This window comes from Cervus elaphus, chromosome 26 (genome assembly GCF_910594005.1).
Source record: "Cervus elaphus chromosome 26, mCerEla1.1, whole genome shotgun sequence".
Classification (NCBI taxonomy): Eukaryota; Metazoa; Chordata; class Mammalia; order Artiodactyla; family Cervidae; genus Cervus; species Cervus elaphus.
In genome coordinates, this window is record NC_057840.1 from 48,232,491 (window position 1) to 48,257,299 (window position 24,809).

The 24,809-nt window shown below is 49.3% G+C and overlaps 1 protein-coding gene across 16 annotated transcripts in view; it reads left to right on the forward strand.

Annotated features, from left to right (window-relative positions):
- The first annotated feature begins 888 nt into the window (after nucleotides 1-888).
- The window catches only part of AFDN (afadin, adherens junction formation factor), a 112,316-nt gene continuing 88,395 nt past the window's right edge, over nucleotides 889-24,809 (forward strand). For 11 of the 16 annotated variants that reach the window (XM_043888634.1, XM_043888638.1, XM_043888643.1 and 8 more), the window contains exon 1: nucleotides 890-1,208. In XM_043888634.1, the coding sequence (XP_043744569.1) occupies nucleotides 1,104-1,208 (105 nt within the window). In that variant the 5' untranslated portion in view covers nucleotides 890-1,103. Of the gene's footprint in view, nucleotides 1,209-24,809 lie in introns of all 16 variants that reach the window. The other 5 variants (XM_043888641.1, XM_043888644.1, XM_043888650.1 and 2 more) reach the window with 2 other exon arrangements.

The following is a 24,809-nucleotide window of genomic DNA, read 5'->3' on the forward strand; positions in this document are numbered from 1 at the left end:
GGGGAGAGGCAATTAAAAACCCCTAATGAAATAAACATTCCTAAAATGGACAAAACTTGCTACTGAAATGAATGTGGAGTCTGCACGGACACCGGGAGCCTGAGAGGCGCCCGCGCAGTGGACAGGCAGCATCTCCCCGCGGGGGCACCTCGGGGACCCCCCTCCCCCGTGGCTGGAAGCCTGTGCTGGGAGAGGAGGGGTTTCCCGGTCCACACGTGGAGGACACCGTGGGACAAACACGGGCGAGGGGGCCCAGCCCCGGGCGGGGCGGACAGGGTCACCCCGGAGCTGGCCCGGTCGGGCGCTGCGGAGCCCGTGTGGTCAACGCGCACAGGGGCTCCGCGCGTCCTAGCCCTGGGGCCTCGACAGCCCAGCGCGCCTGGCCGAACCCGGCCCGCCTGGAGGACCTGGCACCGTCCATCCGAACTCCACCCACTAGCCCGACCCGAGGCCGGCCGACTCAACACATCAGCATACGGACCCAGCCAGCCCGTCTGAACCCAATACCGTCCGAACCCGGCCTCCCAAGCGGACCTGGTACTGTCCCTCCGAACCCCACCCACCCATCCCCCGGTAGGACCTGCTACCGCCGGTCCAAACCCGGTACCGTCCGAACCCGGTCCGCTCATCTGACGCGGGACCGTCGGTCCGAAGCCGGTACCACCTAAACCCGGCCCGGCCGTCTGAACCCGGTACCCGCCTCCGCATCCAGCACGGTCCGCGCCCGGCGCGGCGGTCGGACCCAGCCGCCCGCCGGGACCAGCCCCGCCCGGCGCGCGCGCAGCAGCAGCACCTCGCGGAGGCCGGCGGCGCGGGCGGGAGGGGCGGCGCGGGCGGGGGCGCGCACGGCGGGCGGGGCGGCGCGGGGCGGGCGCTCGGGGCGCACTCACACCGGCCGGCGGCGGACGCGGGGCCGGCGGACGCGGCCGAGCAGCCCGCGGAGCAGAGAGCCGAGGCGGCCGGGCCGGGGCGCAGGGCGCGCGGGGGGCGCGGAGCCGGGAGCACGGGGCTCCGGCCGGCGGGGCCGAGGCGGACAGGCGGCGAGCCGGGCCCGCCGACCCCGGCGCGCGGCCCCTCGGCCGGGCCGACCCCGCGGCCAGAGGATGTCGGCGGGCGGCCGCGACGAGGAGCGGCGGAAGCTGGCCGACATCATCCAGCACTGGAACGCCAACCGGCTGGACCTGTTCGAGATCAGCCAGCCCACCGAGGTGCGGGCCGCGGGCGCGGGCGGGGCGCGCTCACCTGCGCGGGGCGGGGGGCGCCCGGACCGGGGGACGCCGGGCGCGGGGCGGGGGCGGGGGGCGCGGCGGGGACGCGGTTGGCGGGGTCTCCGCCCGAAGGACCTTTGTCCCCGGGGCGCGCGGGCGTGTGGCCGGCCGCGGGGCTCGGCGCCGGGCTCGGCGGCCGGGCGCGCACAGCCAATGTCGGGGAAGTTGTTCCGACCGTTCGGCCCCGCTGATAACGCGGCCCGGAATTGAACTCCGCGGAGAGGCGGTCCCTCCCATTCGCTGCCGGCGCTCAGGTGGACGGGCGGGCGCCCCTCCCCGCGCCGGCCGTGCGCGCGGCCGCGGGCCGGGTCTGGGGGAGGGGGGCTGGGCCGGGAGAGGGGCGGGGGGAGGGGGAGGGCGAGGGTCGGGAGGGGGAGGGGAGGGGGTCGGGGCGATCGGGTGGGGGCGGGGTGGGGGGGTTTAGGGAGGGAGGGGAGGGGAGGGGAGGGGCGGGGGGCGCAGGGCGGGGCGCGCACGGTGGCTCCGGGCCTGGCTGGGGGTAGCCCGCCCTGGGCGTGCTCCTGGAAAAGGAGGAAATCTCACTCGCCTTCGGCCTGGGACAATGGTAGTTGTTTGTGGCAAAGAGGCTGAAAGAATTCCCAGCAGTTTTCTGTTTTTTAAACAGGTCTCCTCCCCGTGCGTTGGTCTGGGAGAGGTGTGGGAGGGCCTTGGAGGGGAGGGCTCAGGGAGGGACCCTGAGAGCCCATCCTCCAGCCGCGGGAGAGACACCTTACCCGGGACTCCTGTCCTCTTAGGAAATGGTTTCAGTAGCATCTATTTCTGATTTGTCCCCGTAGGTAATTACAAGTTAATACTGTTTACTGAAATGCCGTCTTTGGGGCCCCAGTCCTGTTGGACCAATTTGAACATTCTCATGAAATTGAATCCCTTATCATTACATCCCAGTTAATAGTTTTGGGCAAACTTGACTTTCAGCGTCTCAGCCTCTTGATTTTGCCCGTGGTGGGGGGGAAGATCCATTTCTTCTGTCCGCACTGGCAGAGCCGTTCGTCTTAATCCGTAGTTGAATGCCAATATGAATTACTAGGTTCAGGTTGCCAATTTGAACACTGATGATAAGTTACTTCTGGTTCACAACTTATCTTCTCTAATGATTTTACGAGTTAGGTGCTAGTAAACAAATTAATAATGCGTAGTTGTGTTCATTCATAGGTTTATTAGTAGGTCTTTGAAAGGTGACGTGCAGTCGTTTAGCCTTCAGGGTTATGCTGCTTTTCAGAATAATGAGTTCATTTTTCTTTATTCTGATTTTAAAAATTCAGGTGTAAAATATTATTTTGGTACATAGTTGTTTTGTTTTTCTGTTTGAATGCACCTATTTATAATTATTTTTTTCAGAAATTTCCCAAGTCTAGTTGAGAAAAGGAATTTTTTTTCAGTTTAGTGATAGATAATACAGTTTACTCTTTGGGATTCTGAATTGCATTGCCATTCTTAAAAATCCTGACTCAGAAACACAGTTGATTTTATTAAATTCTGTTTTTAAGCACTTGGTTGAGACTTTTTCTCTCCTTTCTAAGATACACTATGTGAGTAGTTTTTAAAGTAGTAACTGGTCTGTCATTCAGAGAACTATGTTTTTTCTGGTTGTTCTGCAGGTGAAAAGTTGCTGTGCAGATGTTGAAGCAAAGCAAAAAGTTGAAGGACATTTCAGGCAAATGGTTCTATATTTCATTTAGAAGTGGCAACCCACTCCAGTGTTCTTGCCTGGAGAGTCCCATGTAAAGAGGAGCCTGATGGGCTACAAGCTATGGGGTTGCGAAAGTGTCAGGCATGACTTAGCAACTAAACAACAACCTCCCCACTTACGACTGAACATTTCTAGAAATGATCCTCCGGGATTATGTTAGAAGGTGTTTCTTGATGAAATAAATTGGCTTTTTAAAATACTTTTTTGTTAGCTCTTACATTATCTAGTACCTAGTTTCCACTTTCATTTTTTGTTTTCTGGAGAACCTTTGCATACTGTTATGTTTATGTTTATTCTGGTCTTTAGAAGTTTAAGCATCACATTTAGCATGTATTTTTCATTATCATGAAGGTAAACTAAAGTTAATAATTCCCTAAATCAATATTTTAAAGCCAGTGGATTCGAGTTGCTTTATCTAAACTTTTTTGTCTGAACTTTTTTTAATATCTGGGGAATGATGAATTTTCACTCTATTTGTCCATCACAAATAATTTTTCTTGCAAGAATGTAACATCATTCTGGCCTTTATTATGGTCAATAAATGCTGAGCAACTTTATTTCAGAATTTGATTTGTAAAAATAAGATGTAAGCCATGTATTTATATATTTGGAGAATCTTTTTTATGTACATATACGAGTGTAGTTGTTGGTTTGTTTTCTTTTGACAGCGGTTTTGGAGGGGTTACAGTGATCAGTATCTGTTACCAAATTACATAACTATTGACCGTCTGTAACTGGTGGTTTCAGACAGCATTGCTAACTGCTGATCTGGGGTGTTTATGTTTAGGGAGACGATAAGCTTGGCTTTTTGGATTACTCTCACTTTTAAAGAAAATTAGAATATGTTTTAACATCAGCTTCGTTAAGTTTGCTTCATATTCACCTTTGTATGTAGAAGGGCTTCCAAAGAAGAAACAGATTATATTTTATCATTGTGTGTTTTTCATCTCCAATTATATTTAAAATGAAAGTTGATGATCTAAACTTAGAGTCGGTGCTTTATCACCAAGAAATTCATATTAAGCTGAATTAATATCTTGATTACCATGGAGAGCTATAGTGCATGATAATGCTTATAAGAGCTTCTTAGTCCCGCCTTTCCTTGTCTTATTTTTAATGTTAAGCCTTCATTTCTTTTAGGGGTTTCTGATTATTTATTGTGGCAGAGTTCTTGTTGCTAATCTCTGTACTTCCTCAGAAGAGGGCTTCTCTGGCTACCCAAAAGTCTGCGTGTTGTTTGGGTGTTCCGTTGTTTATCTTATCCTAATTTTGTCGTTATAGCCATTGGTTTTGTCTGAATCCTTCTCTGATTGCATGAAGGCAAGAGCTTAGAGTTTTATTGTTTGAAATGTCACTTTTATGTCTGTCACATGGTATGTGCTCAGTAAACACTTTGTGAAAAGAATGCTGAATATGGCTTCCTTTTTGTGAACCTTTATTCTTGACTAAAGAGAGATATGTGCGTTTTAAAAACAGTGAAATCGTCTGTTCGGCTGTTAAATATTTGTCGTTTCATGTCTTATTCTTTTGTGTAAACTTTACACCTGAATGCAGAAACCTTGCTAGGTAGCTAGCTGACCACTTCACTTTTGTGAGATATTTGTTTTGTGTATTACTTATTCAGTTCATTGCCTTTTTTTGGCATCGATGGGGAAAAGGTAACCTAGAATTTTTGTGGACACCCCTGTATTCTTTATTGAAGGTAAATGTGTTACACTTTAATACTCTGATTAGTCTGGAGAAGGAATGTGGTGCTTCATACTACCCAGACTACCCAAAGGTGCATGTGAAAAATAACTCGTGGTTTGTCAGTAGAGGTAGAGTAGGAAGTCTTTAGATGAGGTCGTAGTAATCGCATAATTTGGAACTGAATCTGGGCTTCCCTGGTGGCTCAGATGGTGAAGAATCCGCCTGCAATGTGGGAGACCTGGGTTTGATCCCTGGGTTGGGAAGATCCTCTGGAGGAGGGCATAGCAACCCACTGCAGTGTTCTTTCCTGGAGAATCCCGTGGACAGAGGAGCCTGGCGGGTTATAGTCCCTGGGGTCTCTAAGAGTTGGACATGACTGAGCAAATAAGCACAGAGTTTAATCTATACTTTGGACTAATGCTTAGGTTGTAACTATGCTTTATCATTACAACTTAACTATATTTGAGACTATTTTGGAAATAGCAGTTGTATTATTAAACTTCGGTACTTTGGAAGATCTGGTGACTAGTGTGTAATGAGCTAGGCAGTTGCCAGTGATGTGTTCTTAGTATTTATAGGTATCTCTTTTCCTTTAAAAAAGATTTTTTTTCCTTCGGTAGTAATTGGTTGTGGTTTGTGTTTGTGGGTGTGAGGTCAGGGCACCATTGTCTCCTTACCTTGAATTGGAGCTGCATCTCAACCAGCTTCACTTTGCTGTTTTCCTGCCAACGAAGCAGTAATTTTGCTTTATGCGGTTTATGGACTTAATGGAATGTAAATGTTGTAAATACAGGCATTTCTAGAATTGTCAGATTTTGATTGCGGTTAATAGTAGAATACTGAGCTCCAACACTTTGGCCACCTTGTGTGAAGAGCCGATTCACTGGAAAAGACCCTGATGCTGGGAAAGATGGCGGGCAGGAGAAAAAGGGGGTGACAGGATGAGATGGTTGGATGGCGTCACCAGCTCAGTGGCCATGAGTTTAAGCAAATTCTGGGAGATGGTGAAGGAAAGGGAAGCCTGGCGTGCTGCAGTCCATGGAGTTGCAAAGAGACACCATTTAACAACCGAACAACAGCAATAGTTGAATAGCAGAAGTGGTTCTTTCATATTCATGAAAAAATTTGATTCACAGAAAACCAGGATATGATACCAAGTTGGTGGGATGTTTAAGAGAAAAAGGTTTAGGGTTATGTCAATAGGGATTTGATTGAGTAATTGTAGTATATAAAGCATTATTATTAGTGGTTGGTTATTATTCTGGTGGCATAGATTAATTTGTTTATAAACAGTTTTGCCAGACTTGAACTTGAGTGTAATATCAGAAAACACTAATAGATAATCCAGCAGTTATTTTGGTAGAACCTTGCTTTCCTCTTTTATACATAAAATAGACGCGAACAATATTTATGTAACTTAAAACTGAACTGACCTCTTCAGTGAAAATGATTTCCAGGTTAGGTAGAGTCTGTTGGCTTTTGTTCACAATGTTCCTGTCGCCTTTAGTTTCCCGGCTGGTTTTGCTTCAGGCGCACTCAGTTACCCTGATGATGCCTGGGACAGTGGTGGAAATGTGTGTGGCCCGCAGCCCCACATGCTGGGGGAGGACGCGTCACCGTCGAGCCTGTCTCTGCTCCCGACAGCGGTGCAAGCAGCAGGACAGGGGCTTCCACACGGGCTCGGGTCTCCCCTGGCTCCCTGGAAGCCCCCACCCCACCCCAGCCCACCCTGAGAGCGGCGTGGAGGGCCTGGCCAGCTACTCACCGCTCAGCCTCACTGTTGTCTGCTCACGAGCAGTCTGGGGGGTTTGCCGTATTCTGAGTCACGGCTTGGTGGTTCTCTTTTGCTCCATTCCACATACGTTCTGTTCAAGGAAAGTCAGGCTCCGGCTCTCCACTAGTTTAAACCATTTGCTCCTTTAAAGAACATACTTTCTCTGTACGCTTGTCGGCTAATAGTGGTACTTTCCATGGTGACTTACTATTCTTTTTATTTCCTGCGTCTTGCAGGAGACCCAGCACAATTTCTAACTTGTCATCTCTTTTCGTGCTGCTGTTCCCAGCTTTTAATATGGAGGCTGGAGGTTGCCAGTTCCCCCATTTTGCTTTGAGTTTGGTCTAGTTCTACATGGTTGGTAGAGAAGATGGGCTGGGGGCAACAGTACAATCAAATATTTAAAAACCACCGTGTTCTTAAAAGCGCATGCCTCTCTCCATATACATACTTCATTCTGGACCTTGGGAAGATGTCTTGCAGAGACATTATTTTTAGGTAGGTGTTGATATTATTTTCTGAATAAATTTCTGAGTGCTCCAGATTTACAGAAAAAAGCTTGTAAAATCTACCGTGGTTTTATATAAGTTTATAGTGTACCGTTATTATCCATGAGCTTCTTAATGAGTTCTTAGGTTATCTTACATTTTTCACTGTAATGTGTTTTTGTGTTGGCAAATACTTGAGGGGATTATTGGGGTGATTATTTCTAAGAGACATGGGAAATAAAACTAAGAGTCAGTTTTATGAAGATTTCTCGTTTGAGCCTAAGTGTTTCCGTTTCTGGCACTAATTCTCCTTTGGAAGATTGTCTTAAATCTTTTTCCATATTCTGTTAGGTTAACATCCATTTGTCTGTTTTGCACTTTGAATGGGTCTTGTACCCACGTGTGATTTTGTGCCATCAAGCATTGACCACTTGGAAAATACTGGTTCTCTGAGTTATGTGAATTTTTTCCATATGTTGATAAATTTCTTTAAACCATATAAAAATAGCCCATTTGTTAATGTCAGCACTGACTAGAAAAATCTTAAGTATTGGGAAACTTCCCTCGTAGCTCAGTTGGTAAAGAATCTGCCTGCACTGCAGGAGACCCAGGTTCCATCCCTGGGCCGGGAAGATTCCCTGGAGAAGGAACCGGCAACCCCTTCCAGTGTTCTTGCCTGGAGAATCTCATGGACAGGAGTCTGGCGGCCTGCAGTCAACAGGGTCGCAAGAGTTGGACATGACTTAGCCGCTAAACCCCCACCAGCAAGCGCGGCTGTGGAGACCCGTTTTCGGAACACGGAGTCCCTGTCAAAGCTCAGGTGTCGTGTTCGCTGGCAGCCCTTCCACAGGCGGCCCTTGAAGGAAGAGGCTCGCTTCCCTGGTTTCTAAGAAAAGGCCGGAGAAGCCGGGGTGCACCCGCAGCTCTCCGAGGTGGATGTGGTTTTCCGTGAGAAAATGGCTTGTTCGGTCCACAGCGGCGTTCACTCAGCTTTCCATCAGACGTTCGCTGGACTCCGAGTCCTTCATGCGCGCTTCCTATTTTAGCAAGTAGGGTGCCGGACAGAGGTACTTGAGTCCACGTCTGATAAGATTGATCGTCCCTCCTGTTTCATCAGAGACAGTCTTGGGCGAGATGGGCCCTCTTTAGGCGTGACTGCCGCAGGGATGGGACTGTTGTCAGCGTGGTGTTCCCGCGGGAAGCTCGAACCGCCTGCGTGCCGGCCGCCGCTGCGAGGCTCCAGCACCTGCGGATCCAGGAGAGCGTCCGACCTCATCGCGGACCTGAGAGGGGCCAGGGCCTCCTGGGTTAGTGTGAGCGGCTGCCTGGAACACTTGGTGATTGCTTTTAAGAGTTTTGGTTTCAGTCATTTTTGTATTCTAAGGCAGATATTAAAGTCTGTATTCATGGTTTTTTCGAACTAGGGCTATACAGTTAACAGATATGTATCATTTAAAGTCGAACATAATACTCCTTCTGATAGATAGGATTTAACACATATTCACTTATTTTGCATATATTTACTTATTTTTTATAAATACCTGTTTTCATCTGTTGTTGTTCAGTCGCTAAGTCGTGTCTGATACTCTTTGTGACCCCATGGACTTCAGCACGCCAGGCTTCCCTGTCCTTCACCATCTCCCAAAGCTTACTCAAACTCATGTCCATCGAGACGGTGAAGCCATCCAACCATCTCATCCTCTGTTGTCCCCTTCTCCTCCTGCCTTCAATCTTTGCCAGCATCAGGGTTTTTTCCAGTGTGTTAATTCCTCGCATCAGGTGGCCAAATTACTGGAGTTTCAGCTTCAGAATCAGTCTATCTAATTCAGGACTGATTTCCTTTAGGATGGACTGGTTGGATCTCCTTGCAGTCCAAGGGACTCTCAAGAGTCTCTCCAACACCCCAGTTCAAAAGCATCAGTTTTTCGCAGTCAGCGTTCTTTATGGTCCAACTCTCATATCCATACATGATTCCTGGAAAAAGACAAAGTTTGAGTTTGTAGTTATCAATAATAAGATGCAAGCATGTACATTTTTGCTGTTGAGAGATACTGGCTACAGCCTAACCGAAGGGTGACTGGAGGTTCATTGCTCTGATTCACTCTGGCTGTGGCCTGGCCCACTTCTTCCTGGTCAGTGTCTAGTTCTGAGCGTTGGTGTCTGATATCCCGGGTCACCTGGTCGTAGGTGTGTTGCTGATGTGGGCTCTGTCTTCTGGCGCTTGTCTGTCCTTCCAGGCCTCCCCTTCCAAGAGTGAGCTCGGCACAGGGCCAGCGACTGATCCTGAGAGGGCTTTCTCCTGCTGTTTGGCTGTGCTCCCCCTTAGCGTCACTGTCTCTCCTGAGAGAGACAGACTGCACAGATTAGTGTTTGCATTCTAAGATCCGCCATGCACAACGTGGGATTTTAATACTTACAAATAGTATGTGAGCATACTACTATTAAAATTGCATATGGCAAAAACAAAATATGAGGATATTGAATATATGTTAAAGATTACCAACACTTAGGATTAATTTATCTACTCAGTAGCAACTTTTTGTAGCAGATATGTTGTGTGGTTCTTTCATGGTGATGTGTAAGTTCATTTGAAGCTTTGGTGACCATTTTCTTTTTATAGGTAGTACTACTAAATTATTTTGATGGAGCACTGTTTTTAACCACATAATGAGACATATTTATTAATAGACATGTTGTTTTAATTTGCCAGAGTAATACAATACAGATCTGAAACCTGAGTTGCTGAATAAGTGAGCCTGTGAACAGTTCCTTTGTAGAGGAGCTGGGCTTGTCTTACTCAGAGGCGGGTTCTGCCCAGAGCACCGTGGACAGTGTCTTCACCATGGTTCATGTTGAGGACCTCAAGTGTTTTGAAATATGTTTTTAATTCTGTTTTGGCAAAGGTGGCCTTGTAGACTTCATAGAATAATTCATGTGCTTTTATGCCAAACTTGACTTCAGTTTTTAAAGATAATTTTTTATAACCTTCATTAAATTGTTATTTTGGAAATGTCAAGAATGGCAAAATTAAGGCCAGTGAATCTGGAAAGGCACTAAAGAAATTTGCGATGTTTTATGGTTTATTTTTGAAGTATATTCTTGAAAATGTTATTAGACATGAAGGAGTTAAGGCATTTGCTTTCTTTGTATTATGAAAATTATATGTTTCTTTTGAATATTTGGGAAGTGTTTGAAGTATACGTACTTAGTTATTAATTACTTGCATTTTTAACCCAGTACTGGATCATTTGTTATTAATCATGTTATTAAGTTTACAGTTTTTGTCAGGCATCCAGTCTTTAAAAGCTTTGTAGGTTATCCTGATGATAGCTGTGATCCTTAGCATTCTGTGGGTGTGTAGTGTCTACACTTGACATGAGTGGGAGTCCATTGCCTGTGTCATCTCCCTTAGTTTTCAGAGCAGTCCCGTAGGTGGGTGGACAGCTGGTAAGCTGGGGGCAGTGATCTGCCCAGGTCAGGTGGTTCTGGAACAGAGCCTTCCTGTAACACAGCACTGTGGACTCTGAAGGCTTAAGATCACTGCAACAAAAACAGTGTTTGCAGGTTTTATAGAAAAATAATTTATAAATAGAACAACTTAGAGCATAATTTTAAGGAATAACCAGAGGCATGATATAATGAAACGTTACGTGTATATGTACATATATCTTCTATTAGGTTGGTACAAAAGTAATTGCAATTTTGCATTGAGTTTTAAGTGATTATGGTTAGGCACAAATGCATCTTTATTAACCAAAATAGGAACCATTACAATCAACACATTTTTGCCAGTTTGAAATAAGTTTGTTCCTGTAGCATAAAAATCCATGCTTCGGGATTTGCTGAACTCTTGGAAAGCGTTTTCTGCCTCCTGCTGGTTGTGGAAGCATTTTCCCTGCAAAACTTGGTTGGGACGCTTGAGGAAGTGGCGGTCGGTTGGTGAGCGGTCAGATGAACGTGGCAGATGGGGCAGCACTCGGCGGCCCAGTTTGTTCAGCTCTTGAAGTGCTGGTTGTGCAGTGTATGGTCGAGCGTTGCCCCACGTGGAGGAGAACTGGGCCCTTCTGATGACCAGTGCTGCCTGCAGGCGTTGGCGGTATTCGCTGCATCTCATCGATATGCTGAGCATACTTCTCAGATGTAGTGGTTTCGCCAGCGTTCAGAAGGCTGTAGTGGGTCAGACCCTCAAACATGACCATGACTTTTTTGGTAACGTTAGGCTTTGGGAAGTGCTTTGGAGCTTGTTGTCAGTCCAGCCACTGAGCTGGTCGTCGCCAGCTTTTCGTCACATGTCACAATGCGGTCAAGAACCGGTTCATTGTTGTTGCACAGAGAAGACAGCACTTTAAAATGACAGGTTTTTTTGGTCCGCTCCCGAGGCACCCACTTATCAAGCTTTTCCACTTTTCCAGTTTGCCTCAAATGCTGAGTGACTGTAGAGTGGTCGACCTTGAGTTCTCCGGCAGCTTCCCTCGTAAGAGGATCCGCTTCGATGGTTGCGGTTAATTAGTCATTGTCAACTTCCGATGGCCGGCCACTATGCCCCTCGTCTTCAGGGCCCTTGTCGCCTTTGCAAACTTTGAACCCCCACTGTGCTGCATGTTCGTTAGCGGTTCCTGCCCAAAAGTGTGGATGCTGCGAGTCGTCTCCGTTGCTTTGCGATTCATTTTGAACTTGAATAAAAAAATCGCTTGAATTTGATTTTTGTCTAACATCATTTCTGTAGTCTAAAATAAATATAAAATAAACAGCAGGTAATAAGTCATTGGCAAAAAAAAAAAAATAAATGTGCGTTGAGATGATGTATAACATAACCACACTTAAGAATGTATTCCAGTCTCAGAAAAGTTGAACAGCGCAACTCCACAGCTCACTTTTGCACCAACCTGAACATAAACATGAGTATATAGACTGGAAGGCCTTGCTGTGTCTTATCTTCAGACGGGTGAGTGTGCTGTGTGGTGAGCGTGGAGTGGCCGCCCTTCTCTTCTCGCTGTCTGCAGATGTGGACAGCTTGTGTCTTGCACGGTCGCCAGCAGCTGGAGTGTGAAGCGTGTCCGAGATGCAGCACAGGCGGCCTGCCCTCCCCGAGGCCGGGGTCCTGCCGCGTGGAGACCCTGCTCCGGCCGCAAGGCGCGGCCTGGGTCCGGCGTCTGCTCACCTGGCCCCTTTCCTCCTGCGGGGCCTCCCGCCCCTGGGTCTGGGTGTGGCCCGGCCTGTCCCTGGTCTGAGCCTGAAATGGAGTGACAGGCGAAACCTGTTTGCTACCGTCACCGCCAGGGCTCCTTCCTCTGCCTTCCCGGGTGCGGTTGACATATTAACCAGCAGTTCTCCCAGGTGACCCTGCGGTTTCACCAGAGTCCTCTGGAGCCGTGCCCTGGTTGTTGCTGACGATTCGAACTAACATCTCCTGAGTAAATAGTTGCCCTTCCCGATCTGGAAGGGAGGATTTCAGACCAAACAGCCAGTTCAGGGGGCCTCCCAGATGATCACACTCTTCCTTCTCTGCTCAGGAGCCCGTTTGCTCCCCTGAAGGAGACAGTGAAGCGTGGAGGAGCTTCCTTGGTGGGAGCTGGGTGTGCATTTCTTTTACGAGTCCGGGACTGAAGACTTGGCTTGGGGAGCTGCACGTCCGCGTGCCCGGGTTTGCGAGGACAGCGGCCTCCATGTGCTCCCTGAGCTGGTCTCCCAGGATGGCTGGACGTAGGGCACTTCAGGTTGTCACCCACCCCGGTTGCATTTGCCTCTCGATTCTTGTGGTTCATATTCCAGTGCAAAATGTAATTTAACCTTAAGGTTATTAGTGTTTTTTTACCGAGTGACTCCTAAACTACTGAATACTACGTTTGTGGTTTGTACAACTTCTAAGCAAGTTTCCAGTGCTCAGGAATGTTCCATGGATTAGTCTGATGACATTTTTAGACATCTTGTATGTGTAGTTACAAATGTGCATGATTGGTACCAACAGCTTGATCCTGAGAAACTATACAGATTTTGCATTAAATAGAGTGATAGTTGCCGTTTGCTTCTATGAACTTCTGAGCAAAAAATTCAGAAATGGTTATGCACTTAGCTGAGGGCCTGAGTGTTGTGAGAAATTGCTTCTGTGGCATATATGTGTTTATTTCTTTTTTTAGTGGCTCAGTGCTGTTAAAATGATGACATTTAAGCCCTTCTCTGTCATCGGCGGGTGCTGCGTTCGTTCATTCAGAGGAATATTTTCCAAGTGCCCCCTATGCTTTAGGCGCTGTTGGCAGGGCCTGGGCCTTGCGTGCGGCCGCTCTGCCGTCGGGGGCGAGCGTGAGGGGGCTGCCCGGCGTCACGTGCAGCTCCCTTGGCGCCCACCTCGACGGGCCGGTCCCTGCGAATGCGGGCGCGGAGCGCCATGGACCTCTGGGCTTTCCGCAGCGGCTCCCGTCTGAGCGTGCAAGAGCACCGGGAAGCGTGTCTGGAGTGTGGCGCACGCCCCGTCTGCGTCCGGAGGAGCAGGCGCCCTGTGCAGCCTTTGCCGTGGATCTTCGGATGACAGGGGACCTTCTCTGTGGTTCCGGGGAGGGTGTTCCTGGCCAAGAGCGTGACTCACTCAGCAAGTATGTGCTCACCTGATGCCCGTGGGGCCGGGGTGAGCCGGGAGACGCCTCCAGGGGCGCAGCCTGGTAGGGGGGCGGTGCGCCCAGGTCCGAAGGCCGCGCTGCCTGCCGTGCGGGGCAGGGAAGCGCCTGGGGCGTAGGCACAGCTTCCCACAGTTCATCTCAGGAAATGTTCACTCTGAATCCTGAGGAGTTTGTAGAAAAGGTGGAAAGCTGACGTAGAAAGAACCTGGTGATTCCGTCTGTGGGCCCGTGCGCACGCAGGCACGCCGTTCCTCGGGACTCTGCGCGCCTCCCTGAACCTGGCCCCGGGGGCGCGCCTTCTTCACCAGGCCTGACTGCGTGCCTTGCTCTGGCCGGTGAGCGGCCCCCCTGAGCAACAGCTCTAGGCCCCAAATCCACGTTCTGTTTCTGCTCGAACCTCTGCCGTGAAGCCGTGTCCCAGGCGGGGCTGGTGTGGAAGCCTGGAACAGAGAGGTGTGTCTTGAGAGAGCAGTGAAACTGGAGCGGGGCGCATGAACTCTTGGGTTCGTTTGTCTTTGCAGCGCGGCCTAGTGACTGAAAATCGTGTGTGTCTGTGTGTGTCTGGACGTACAATCGTGCCGCTTACTCATTTGAAAAGACCCTGATGCTGGGAAGGATTAAGGGTGGGAGGAGAAGGGGACGACAAGAGGACGAGATGGTTGGATGGCATCACTGACAAAGTGGACATGAGTTTGAGCAAACTCCAGGAGTTGGTGACGGCAGGGAGGCCTGGCGTGCTGCAGTCCATGGGGTTGCAAAGAGACACGACTGAGCAACTGAACTGAACTGAACAAGTGTGCCTGCTGGCCCGTCTGGGCCAAGGCGCTGGCCGCTGGCTGGGGAGCTGCACGTGTTAACAGGTGGGTTTCTCACGGGCCTTGTAAGCCAAGGTAAGAACATTGTAGGTGAAAGAGGGTGATGACGTTTGCAATTGAGCTCTCACGCCCTCCCCGGGAAGCAGAGGCCACAGGGCGAAGGGGAGCAGCCTGGCGGCAGGAGGCTGATCGGGTGCAGGGCCTTCGTCTTGTGAAATGAAGGCCACGGCTCATATGCAAGCAGAGGACGAAAGAGAGCCGTTCGGGGTCATCCCAGGTTTGCACTTGGCTACGAGGTAGGTGGTGGTACCCTTGAGTACACGCGTGCGTGCTAAGTCACTTCAGTCATGTCAGATTCTTTGCGACCCCATGTACTGTAGCCCACCAGGTTCCTCTGTTCATGGGATTCTCCAGGCATGATACTGGAGTGGGTTGCCTCGCCGTCCTCCAAGGGATCTTCCCCACCCAGGGATCAAACCCGTGTTTCTTTTGTCTACCTACACTGGTAGGAGGGTTATTTACCACTAGCACCAACCTGGGAAGCCCTCTTGGTACCCTTCAGTTCAGTTCAGTTGCTCAGTCGCGTCCTGAATCTTTGTGACCCCATGGACTGCAGCACGCCAGGCCTCCATGTCCATCACCAACTCCTGGAGCTTGCTCCAACTCATGTCCATCAAGTCGGTGACGTCATCCAAGCATCTCATCCTCTGTTATCCCCTTCTCCTCTCACCTTCAATCATTCCCAGCATCAGAGTCAGCTCTTTGCATCAGGTGGCTAATGGAGTGGGTAGCCATTCCCTCCTTCAGAGGATCTTCCTGACCCAGGGATTGAGCCCACATCTCCTGCGTTGCAGGAGGATTCTTTACTGTCTGAGCCCCCAGGGAAGCCTTGAAGTGCTCATCGCCAAACCAGGGGCCCTCACTGGCCTCCCAACTCTTGTGAGGGTGTCTGTGTGTTCCCACCCTTCCCTGGTGTCACGGGTGACTCCATCTGGCTCCTCTTTCTTGGCGCTGTAAGTATTTTCACATTGGACTCTGTCCTCTGTTTATTTTTTCAATAAAGGCCTGTAATTAAGCGTGGCACCATTATCCTGAGATCAGGGAGGCACACGGGTCAGGGCTGTGCCTGACGGAGCGTGCACACTCAGAACTCTGTGACTGTAAGGTCTGCCTGAGCCCCTCTTGGTCCCGGAGCTCCGTCTCTAGCTGAAACCTCAGTGGATGCTTCTGTGTTAATGTCTGTGTCTGACTTTAGGAGCAGAACCCCCTGGGGGCAGTGGCTCTTGAAGAATTAACAGTAAGCTTTTTTATGTGAGTGGTACCTAGGTTATTTTTACTTAGAAGGAAGCTATGGAGACTTTTGTAACACATAAAATGCTCTTATTTTTTAATGGCTATGTAATATTCCTTGTACAAGGCATATTATTCACACCTTGTCTCTACAATACAGTGTTTTAGTAATGTTCCTGTGAACATTTTGCATAATTATCTCCCTGTAGTTGTATTTCTATAAAATAGAAATGGATTTCCAAAAGCAATTAGCATTGGAGGGGTGGACACATTGAACATTTTGATAGACTTTGCCGGAGTTCTCATCTTAGAAGGCTCTTCCAGTTCACACCCTGCTGCAGTGGGTGTAACCCTTCACCTAACACTGATGCTGGGAGTTCGTCTTTTTTCAGCCTGACAGAAAGTCCTTGGTTTCAAACTTCACATTTCCTTGTTCACTGTTGAGAAGCAGCGTCTTTCACAAATTCATTGACCATTATACTTTCTATGTGATGTGTCTTTTTTTCTGTTGGGATGTTTGTTTTAATCTCTTCAATTTGTGCAGATGGTGTTTATAAAACATATTGATGTTTTATCTTGTATTAAAACATAAAATTTTTTTTTCTGTTTAGTCATTTTGGTCTTTTAATTTTATATCCATCAGTGGATGTATTTTATAGTCATTTGTTTCTTCATTGTTATGTACTTGAAAAGTAAGTAAAAAATCAAGGGAGCACCTATTTTAAAATCGTAACTGTCTTAGCTTGAGTTACGGCTGACAGCATATATTCTTTTGTGTTTAGTAATCGCCCTATTTTTTAAAAGTGTAGGCTGTCTTTTTTTCCTTAAATCAGGCTCAATTCTATTAGACTCTCCACCACCAGAATTTATAGTTATCAGGAGGAGACTCACACAGATAGGTTTGTGTCTTAAGGATTTTCACTGTGGAACTACTTTGGATATGAGGAGTATATTTTTCATTTTTAGCAGTAATTAATGAGCTTCCCTGGTGGCTCAGACGGTAAAGAACCTGCCTGCAATGTGGGAGACCTGGGTTCACTCCCTGGGTGGTGAAGATCCCCTGGAGAAGGGAAAGGCTACCCACCCCAGTATTCTTGCCTAGAGAAACCCGGGGACTGAGGAGCCTGGTGGGCTACACTTCATGGGGTCACAGAGAGTCGGACACGGCTGAGTGACTTAAGCATGTACAGCACATAAATGAACTTAAAACCTTTTCAAAAACCAGAGTATGAGCTTCAGAAGTTCGGAGTTAGGCCATGAGCTTTGGAAAAATCAGCCTTATTGGTAGTTGTGAATAGTTAAGGTTATCTGACTATTTAAAACTTCCTTCTAATTTGTTTGATTTGTTTTAGTGATATGCATTTTTTTTTCAACTTATGTCTGCAAACATCCCAGTAGAGAAAAATTAATGGGTTAAAAAATGATTCAGTTCAGTTCAGTCTCTCAGTTGTGTCCGACTCTCTGCGACCCCATGGACTGCAGCACGCCAGGCTTCCCTTTCCATCACCAACTCCCGGAGTTGACTGAAACGCATGCCCATTGAATGGGTGATGCCATCCAACCATCTCATCCTCTGTCGCCCCCTTCTCCCGACTTCAATCTTTCCCAGCATCAGGGTCTTTTCTAATGAGATAAACGTTAAAAAAAAAAAAAAAAAAGAGGCGGTTTTGTTTCCTGGAGTTATTTTTAGAGTCTTCTCTGTGGTGTGCGGGAGAGCTGGTGTATTGGTTGTGGAGTATGTGGCGTCTTCAGGGCAGTCCTCGTTGTGAACGTCATTAGAGCTCCGAGGTTGCCTGTGTAGATACCAGAGTTGCTTACCTCTGCTAACCCCTGCGGCTGTGAAGACAGTCCGTGATCATGTGGCCGTTTTGCCAGTTTGGTTATTTGTGGATATGACCAGTGGGGTGCAGCTGCACTCTGCTATCGATGTAAGTTGTCTAATTTTAAAGATGAAAATGAAATTTTAGAACTTTTTCTTTGCTCCTTACCCTAAGGGCCCAACCCTCAAGTTCGCCCAGACGGCTCTTGTCTGAGTCACTAGTGCCCTTCGGGCTGCCGGGACCCGGTCATCACCTCGGGCCCTCTGATCCGATCCCCTGGCCTCGTCTCCACTTGGCCCCTGGGTCCGGTCGGTTCTCCTGTACCAAGTGGAGGAGCCCCGGTTTGCGGCCTCCTCTCTGCTCCTCCTTGGGGCACCCAGCGCTGACGACGCCCTGAGCGGACTGTGCCTGCACCCGGCGCGGACACCGCCCTGGATGGACCGTGCCCGCACCCGGCGCCCGCACCGCCCCGGATGGAACGTGCCCGCATCTGGCCCCACACCGCCTCGGATGGACCGCGCCCGCACCGCCCCGGACGGACCATGTCCGCATCCAGCGCCGACACCGCCCCTAGCGGGCCGCCTCCTCACCCGCGCTCCGCTCAGCGACTCCTGCAGCCTCCCGGCCAGAGGACCATCTGGCCGCCCCTCGTCTGGTTTGCTGGCGCCCCTTTGCCCCTGTTCCTGACTCCCCGCTTCTCCCGGGCCTCAGCCCTCCCCAGTCCGGCGGCTCTGCCTCCAAAGCGTCGTCGGCATCTTTGGCGTCTCAGCACGTCTTGCTGCTGCCCAGGCCGGGCTGTGCGCGTCTCAGCCTTCAGTTCAGTGAAGCGGTTTTCCGTTCAGACCCTCGGGCGGCTGAGCTGCCATCCGGAGCGCCGCGTGGCCGTCAGAGCCGGTTTGGCGCTCCGGCCTGAGAAGCCCCGGTGCCGCCCGCCCCGTCTCCTTCCGCCCGGACCGTCGCGGAACTGCTGCTTCCAGACGCGCTGCCCGGCGGCCCTCGGGTTTTGTTCAGGTCCCCTCCCTCCGGACCCCGGGACTCTCGGTCCCTCCGCCTCGCTTCACGGTGTCCGCCTGTCCCTGAGGGCCTCCTGAGAACAGGCTGTTTGCGGCTCTTCCCCTTTGGAGTGAAGATGATTTAGCTGCAGAGAGAAGCAGCTTATCCCCTGGGCTTGTTGGCTGTTCTGAGTCTTTTTTCATTTCTAAATTACAGTTTTTATTTCTTTTTAAAACATTTATTATAGATTGCTATTCCGTTTTATTGAATGTTTGCATTTAATGCGGCTTAAAAATGTTACTATGCAGTGGGCTTTGTCTTTGAGCTGATTTGTGTCCCAGCTTTGGAAATCTGACCCTGGGTGTTGGTTTTTATTGTTTCCTTCCTTCCAGACAATTCTTCCCCTCCTTCCCTGTTTCTTCCTCTCCACCCCGTGAGAATTATATTGGACAACGCAGGGAGCCTTGGTCCTGCGGTGCCCCGGCCAGCCCCGACGGACTCGTGGCCCCAGCACGGTCTGCGTCCTGGGGCCTCTGCTGCTATGGGGGCGCGCTTGGGGGGCCAGGCCCTCCCGGCCACCTCCTCCGCGAGCCACTGCCGAGCTCACACCCCTGAAGTGTTGCCTGCTGAGCAGTGGTTTAGACGCACAGCCGGCCCGTTGCTCCGTTTAGTTCCCAAATCAACAAGGGAGGTGTAGTTGTTATCATCTAGGTATCTTTCAGCTGAAGGAGGCCCGGGAAGCCTCAGGATGTAGAGTTAATAGGTGCAGCCATCTCTCCTGCCTGTCTTCCCCGCTTTCTGCCTCCAGAGAGCACGGCTGCCTGAGGCTGGCAGGTTAGCGCCTCGGGTGTTGCAGCAGGTGCGTGGTCGTCCTCTATCCCGAATCTCTGCTCCTGCCTCGGGCCGGCCAGGCTGTCCGGCGTCGTCCCTGTTACAGAGCTGGCTTTCCAGGGCCCCCTTGTCTGTGTCCTTCTGGGCCGGGGCGGTGTTAGGAGGACGACTAGATGTATGCAGATGCAGATTCTGCCACATTGATCTTGAGATGGGTTTGCCAGTTTACATTCCAAACCTCAGAAGTGCCTGCATCCTCAGTATATTCAGATTTTTTTTTTTTTTGGTAAGCAAGAATACATGAAATAATAATCATGACTAATACTAACCTGTTTTCAGTGAGTGAATGTGTTTTCTTACATTTACGGTCATTCTGGTTTTCTCTTTGAGTTACCTATTTATACATTTTGTCCATGTTTTTTTCAGTGAGCTGTTTGTCTTTTTCTACTTGATTTGTAGGAAATCTTTATAAACTCTGAATTCTAATCTTTTACCTGCATGTTGCAAGTGTGTTTCCGTTCGTCTTTTTCTTAAGTCTCTTACCGTGTTTTGTCACACAGATTTAAAGACTTAAAATGTAGTTGGGTCCCTAGGTCTTCTCCTTAGACTTTTGCTTTTACACCTTTTCTCTCTCATTTGGGGAATATGCTCAGTGCTCCCTTCTGGAGGGTTTACAGTGTGACTTTTCACGCGCCCGTGTTCACTCTACCTGGGGTGCCTTGGCCTGTGGGACCCCCCCACCCCCTTTCATGGCCTCGGCGCTGGTTTTCCGGGCCTGCCCTTCTGTAAACACCGTGTATGTCAGAGCGCTGACTGTGTTTCCTGTCCAGCTGTGGGATGCTGACTGGCTGTGCCGTCTGCGTGTGACTGAGTGTGGGGAGGGTACAGCCTTTCTTCACAACAGGGTAACAGGCCAGCTTCTTGTCTCGGATCCGCCTTCTGACTCGAGGGTGCTACTGTGTGGTCCTGTTCAGGCAGCTTACCAGTCCTGGGCTCAGCTGAGGGTCTGCAGACAGAGGTGCCCGCCCCGTAGGGCCGTGGCTGGAAGTGCCGTGGTCCTGGGCTCAGCTGAGGGTCTCCAGACAGAGGTGCCCGCCCCGTAGGGCCGTGGCTGGAAGTGCCATGGTCCTGGGCTCAGCTGAGGGTCTGCAGACAGGCCTGTGTCTGGAAGCGCAGCCTGAGGAACGCGCTCGGCTCCAGGTGGTGCTTCCCTTCTGCACTGGTGATGCTTCTTGAGGATGGGTACCTGTTGCCGTTCCGGTTGTTTTATTGTCCTTGTTAGCGGTGCTTTTTCTCCTTTCCTGTGTTTTGCTTCGCCTGCTCCAGCAGAAGGTCTTCCTTGTCCGTCGCAGGACAGAAGCTCAGATCTGTTTGCTCAGCCTGGTGTCAGATGAGGTCCTTTGTTGGGGAGGGCAGGTCCCCAGCACCATGTTCTGGGTTAGTATTGCAAGTTTTAGGTTGATTCTGCTTTGCATATCTTGAGCTGAAAAAAAGTCTTATTTGTTGCTGTTTCTGATTTTGTCTAGAAATGGTAATATCTCCTTTAAAAGATATAGTGTAACTTTACATATAAAAACAAATCAGTGATTTTTGAGGTTTTCATTTTATGGAAACTAACACTTTTTTCTTTCATCATCATATTTCTGTTTCTTTGTCTTTGAGTTCATGCCTATGACATATTCCATTAGTTATCTAAAGAATTTATTCCAGAATGTACTTTTTTTTTAGCTTATACATGAATGCATTATAGTTAAACACCCCACATATTTGTAATACTTACTTCAGTATGGAAAACTCTGGAATAGAAGTGTTACTTTGGTGAGCAGAATGACAGTCCGCTTCGGTGGTTGCTGCGTTTCGTGAACGTTCTCTCGTGCAGTTACGCTAAGAAAGCTCAGCAGAACAGTGAGTTGTTCTCAGCCGTGTCGCTCTGCCCCCCTGGGTTCCTTTCTACATCAGTGCTGTTAAACATCCTCCTAAACACTGGGGGCCTTTCCGAAGTCTCTGCTGATGTGAGCAGCTCACCTTTTTGCCTCGCTCTGGCCTGCTACCAGGCGGCATTCTGTCTGCCGTGGTCAGCTGATACCCAGAGTGAGGCAGGAAGTGCGGTCCGCAGGTCCCGCTTAGCACCAGGTACGCGGCCCGGGAGCCCCCATCAAACCAGGCCGAGAGCGTCAGGCTTGGTGCCGATTTCTCTGAAGCCCCAGCCAGAGGCGGTGGTGCTCCCCTCACGGCTCCTGTGGCCTCTGCCCCTACGGGCCCGCCCCCAACCCCCTTTCAGGTGTCTCACAGAGGATGTGAAAGGCCTCAAGATATGCAAGAGGACTCAAAACCATTTCAAAGTATATTTGGTTACTAATGCAGTGTATACGACGGTGAAGATTTGAAGATAATTTTTTCATTTACATAAATTTCTTGAGTTTTTTTTTTTTAATAGAACAGGTTGAGTACTGTGAATTCAATTTTTAGTATATTACAGAGATTCAGATGGTAGCATTTCAGCTGTACGAAGCTTCTTTGAATCAGTTGTTGCAGTTGAGTATTTACCTGGAAGTTATATAAATACAGTAAATGATAGCCTACCAACTTCTGTATATAGTTGTATGGTGCATTACCCTTGTTCAGATTTAGAAACTTTTTAATATTTCACATACTTCAGACTCAGTGCAGATACAGGAAACAGGTTTTAAAACAAAATTTCCTCATTTTATTACTGAAGCTGAGTTTAGGGACATGGTTGTCTGAGAGAAGACATTTCATCACTTTCCATCTAAAAATTCTCAAGTGCTCATACACTTAAACATGAGAAAATAGTTGGAAAAGTATATAATCCTATCTCTAGCAAAAAAAAAAAAAAAGGCAAAATCAACTGAGCATATTAATAGTCTATATGCATGCATATGAAAAGAGCAAAATATAAAGATTCGCAGAATAAAACACTGTGCATTCATGGTCCTGTTTCTGATGTTCACTGTCCAAAACTCCCAATCATTTCCATTGGCGGTGGGGAGTGACTGTTTCTGTAGCTTCAGAGCCGTGATGGAGCCGAGGTCCACACGCACGTCCAGCAGGGCCTCGGGGGTGGCCCCGAGCTGAGGGCGGAGGAGGCGGCCTGACAACCCGCCCGCCGCACCTGCAGGGCCAGGCCGAGTGGCCTCTGCCTCCTGGCTGGGGCGGTGCCAGTCCTCGCCCGAATCGAGGAAGCGTTAAAAAATATCCTGATTTCCCAGTTCTGTCATTTCTTTCATGCTTACTGGCTGGAATTCTTTAAAAGCCTGGCTTCCTCATCTGAGCTGCAGGAAGACTGTGAATTCCGCGTTCTCTGACTTGAATTGCTTATTTCCCAACGGAGGAGTCGGTGCCCTAGTAGCCTGCGGCAGTGACAGTGACCTTGGCTTTGGCCTTCTCCCTGCTCTTCACCGATGCTGTGCAGTTGGAACTTTTCACGGCTTCTGGGTCTCATCACTTGCAGTCATTACTGCTGCTGGTAACCAAATTGTCCAGATTTGGCCAGGTGCCCCTTTTGGTGGTTAGACGGTTTTTCTTAACTTTTTTTTTTTCGAAAACTTATTTGTCATCTGGTGTAATAAGGTGTCCCAGACTCATCTTGTCCATTTTCTGACCATACCTGGATTAGACCATTTCTCCATGTATCCTTGGTTCCTTTTAGTGGAGAAAAGGATTGAGTCAGCAGTCTAGGTGCTAGAGATGCTTAATTTTACATCTTGTCTTTTGCTTTAAGACTTCTTAAGTGACAAGAGCTATTGTTACTGAGTTGCTGATTTCTCTCTTTGCGACCCTTCGGACTGTAGCCCACCAGGCTCCTCTGTCCATGGGATTTCCCAGGCTAGAATACTGGGGTGGGTTGCCATTCCCTTCTCCAGGGGATCTTCCCTATTCAGGAAGCGCTTTAGGGAAGAGCTGTCACGCAAAAGGCGCTGACTGTAATTCACACACGGTTGTGTTCCTGCTCTCACTGAAACGCGGACCTGTGTTCTGTTCCACGTCAGAGTGTAATGGCAGCGTTTCATTCCAGTATGTGAAGGGACCAGAGCTTATTCAACCAGCGTACCTCGCCTCATCATTTCCAGATGTTTGCTGTTATCACCGGTGCTGCAGTGAACGACTCTGCCGGCGTGTCTTGGGACAAGAAGGGGGCTCTGCCAGCGCGTCCCGGGACAGGCCCGCAGAAGGGGGACAGGCCCGCAGAAGGGGGACAGGCCCATGGAAGGGACTCTGCCGGCGCGTCCTGGGACAGGCCCGCAGAAGGGGGACAGGCCCACAGAAGGGACTCTGCCGGCGCGTCCCGGGACAGGCCCGCAGAAGGGGGACAGGCCCGCAGAAGGGACTCTGCCGGCGCGTCCCGGGACAGGCCCGCAGAAGGGGCTCTCTGTGCCAGATGCACAGGGGTGTCCATTTTGCCCAGCGTCACCCCAGGTCTGCTCCGTGAATGTGCATCTTGTACCCGCCCCACAAATAGAGGGGTTGTTAGACTTTCAGATTTTTACCACTTTGATTGAGAAATGTGATCTTATTTGGAAGTTTTACAGTTATTTTGTCATTAACGAGGTGGATCATCCTTTTTCCTATTTGATTCATATTCACTTTGTGAACATGAGGTTTTTTTAATCCATTTTAAAGTGAGTTATTTTTTTTTCTTCTCATATTTTAGGTTCTCTTTATATATCTTATATTTCTTTCTTTCATGTAAGTTGGAAATGTTTTTCCCCCAGTGTGTCACTTGTCTCTGGACTTTACTTATTGCGTGCTTTTTTTTCCCCCCAAATGAAAGTTTATTTTTATGTAGACAAATTTATTTACATTTCTTAAATTGCCTTACGATGCCATCTATGATTTTTAAAGTGTGGGTTTCTGTGAAGATGTTTATTACAGAATGCAGGTTTCGAAAGCAGTGTGTGAACTGACTGCATACTGACGCTGTGACGATGAACTCAAACTGATCCTAGAAGTGCTCTCTGGTTATGGAGAGCCTGAAAGGAAGCCCGGCGCGGGGCTGGGAAGGCTGTGCAGTCCCACTCGCAGGAATCAGCCCGGTTCAGTGGACGCAGTCACGTCACTGTGTGTGTGTGCCTGAGAGAGGGGGCTGCCAGCTTCGTAGATGAAGGAAGTGGGTAAGTCATGATGTGTCTGGACGTTATCAAGGGATTCAACCATGTCTTTCATCCGGCTCTTCTGTTTACGGGCTGGATATAAGTACTGGATATAGGAAGAGGTGATTGTGTTGTGCCAAGTCGCATCTTTGTGACCCCCAAGGACCATAGCCTGCAGGCTCCTCTGTCCACGGGATTTCCCAGGCAAGAATACTGAGTGGGTAGCCATGCTCTCCTCCAGGGCATCTTCCCCACTCAGGGACCGATCTGTGTTTCCTGCTTTACAGGCAGAGTCTTTGCCCCTGACTCGTGGGGGAAGCCGGGGAACAGGTGATTAGTTGTACTCAGAGTCTGTGGTTTAACAGGTTAGTGCGAGCTGGAGAAAGGCTGCAGGTGGACTAAGGT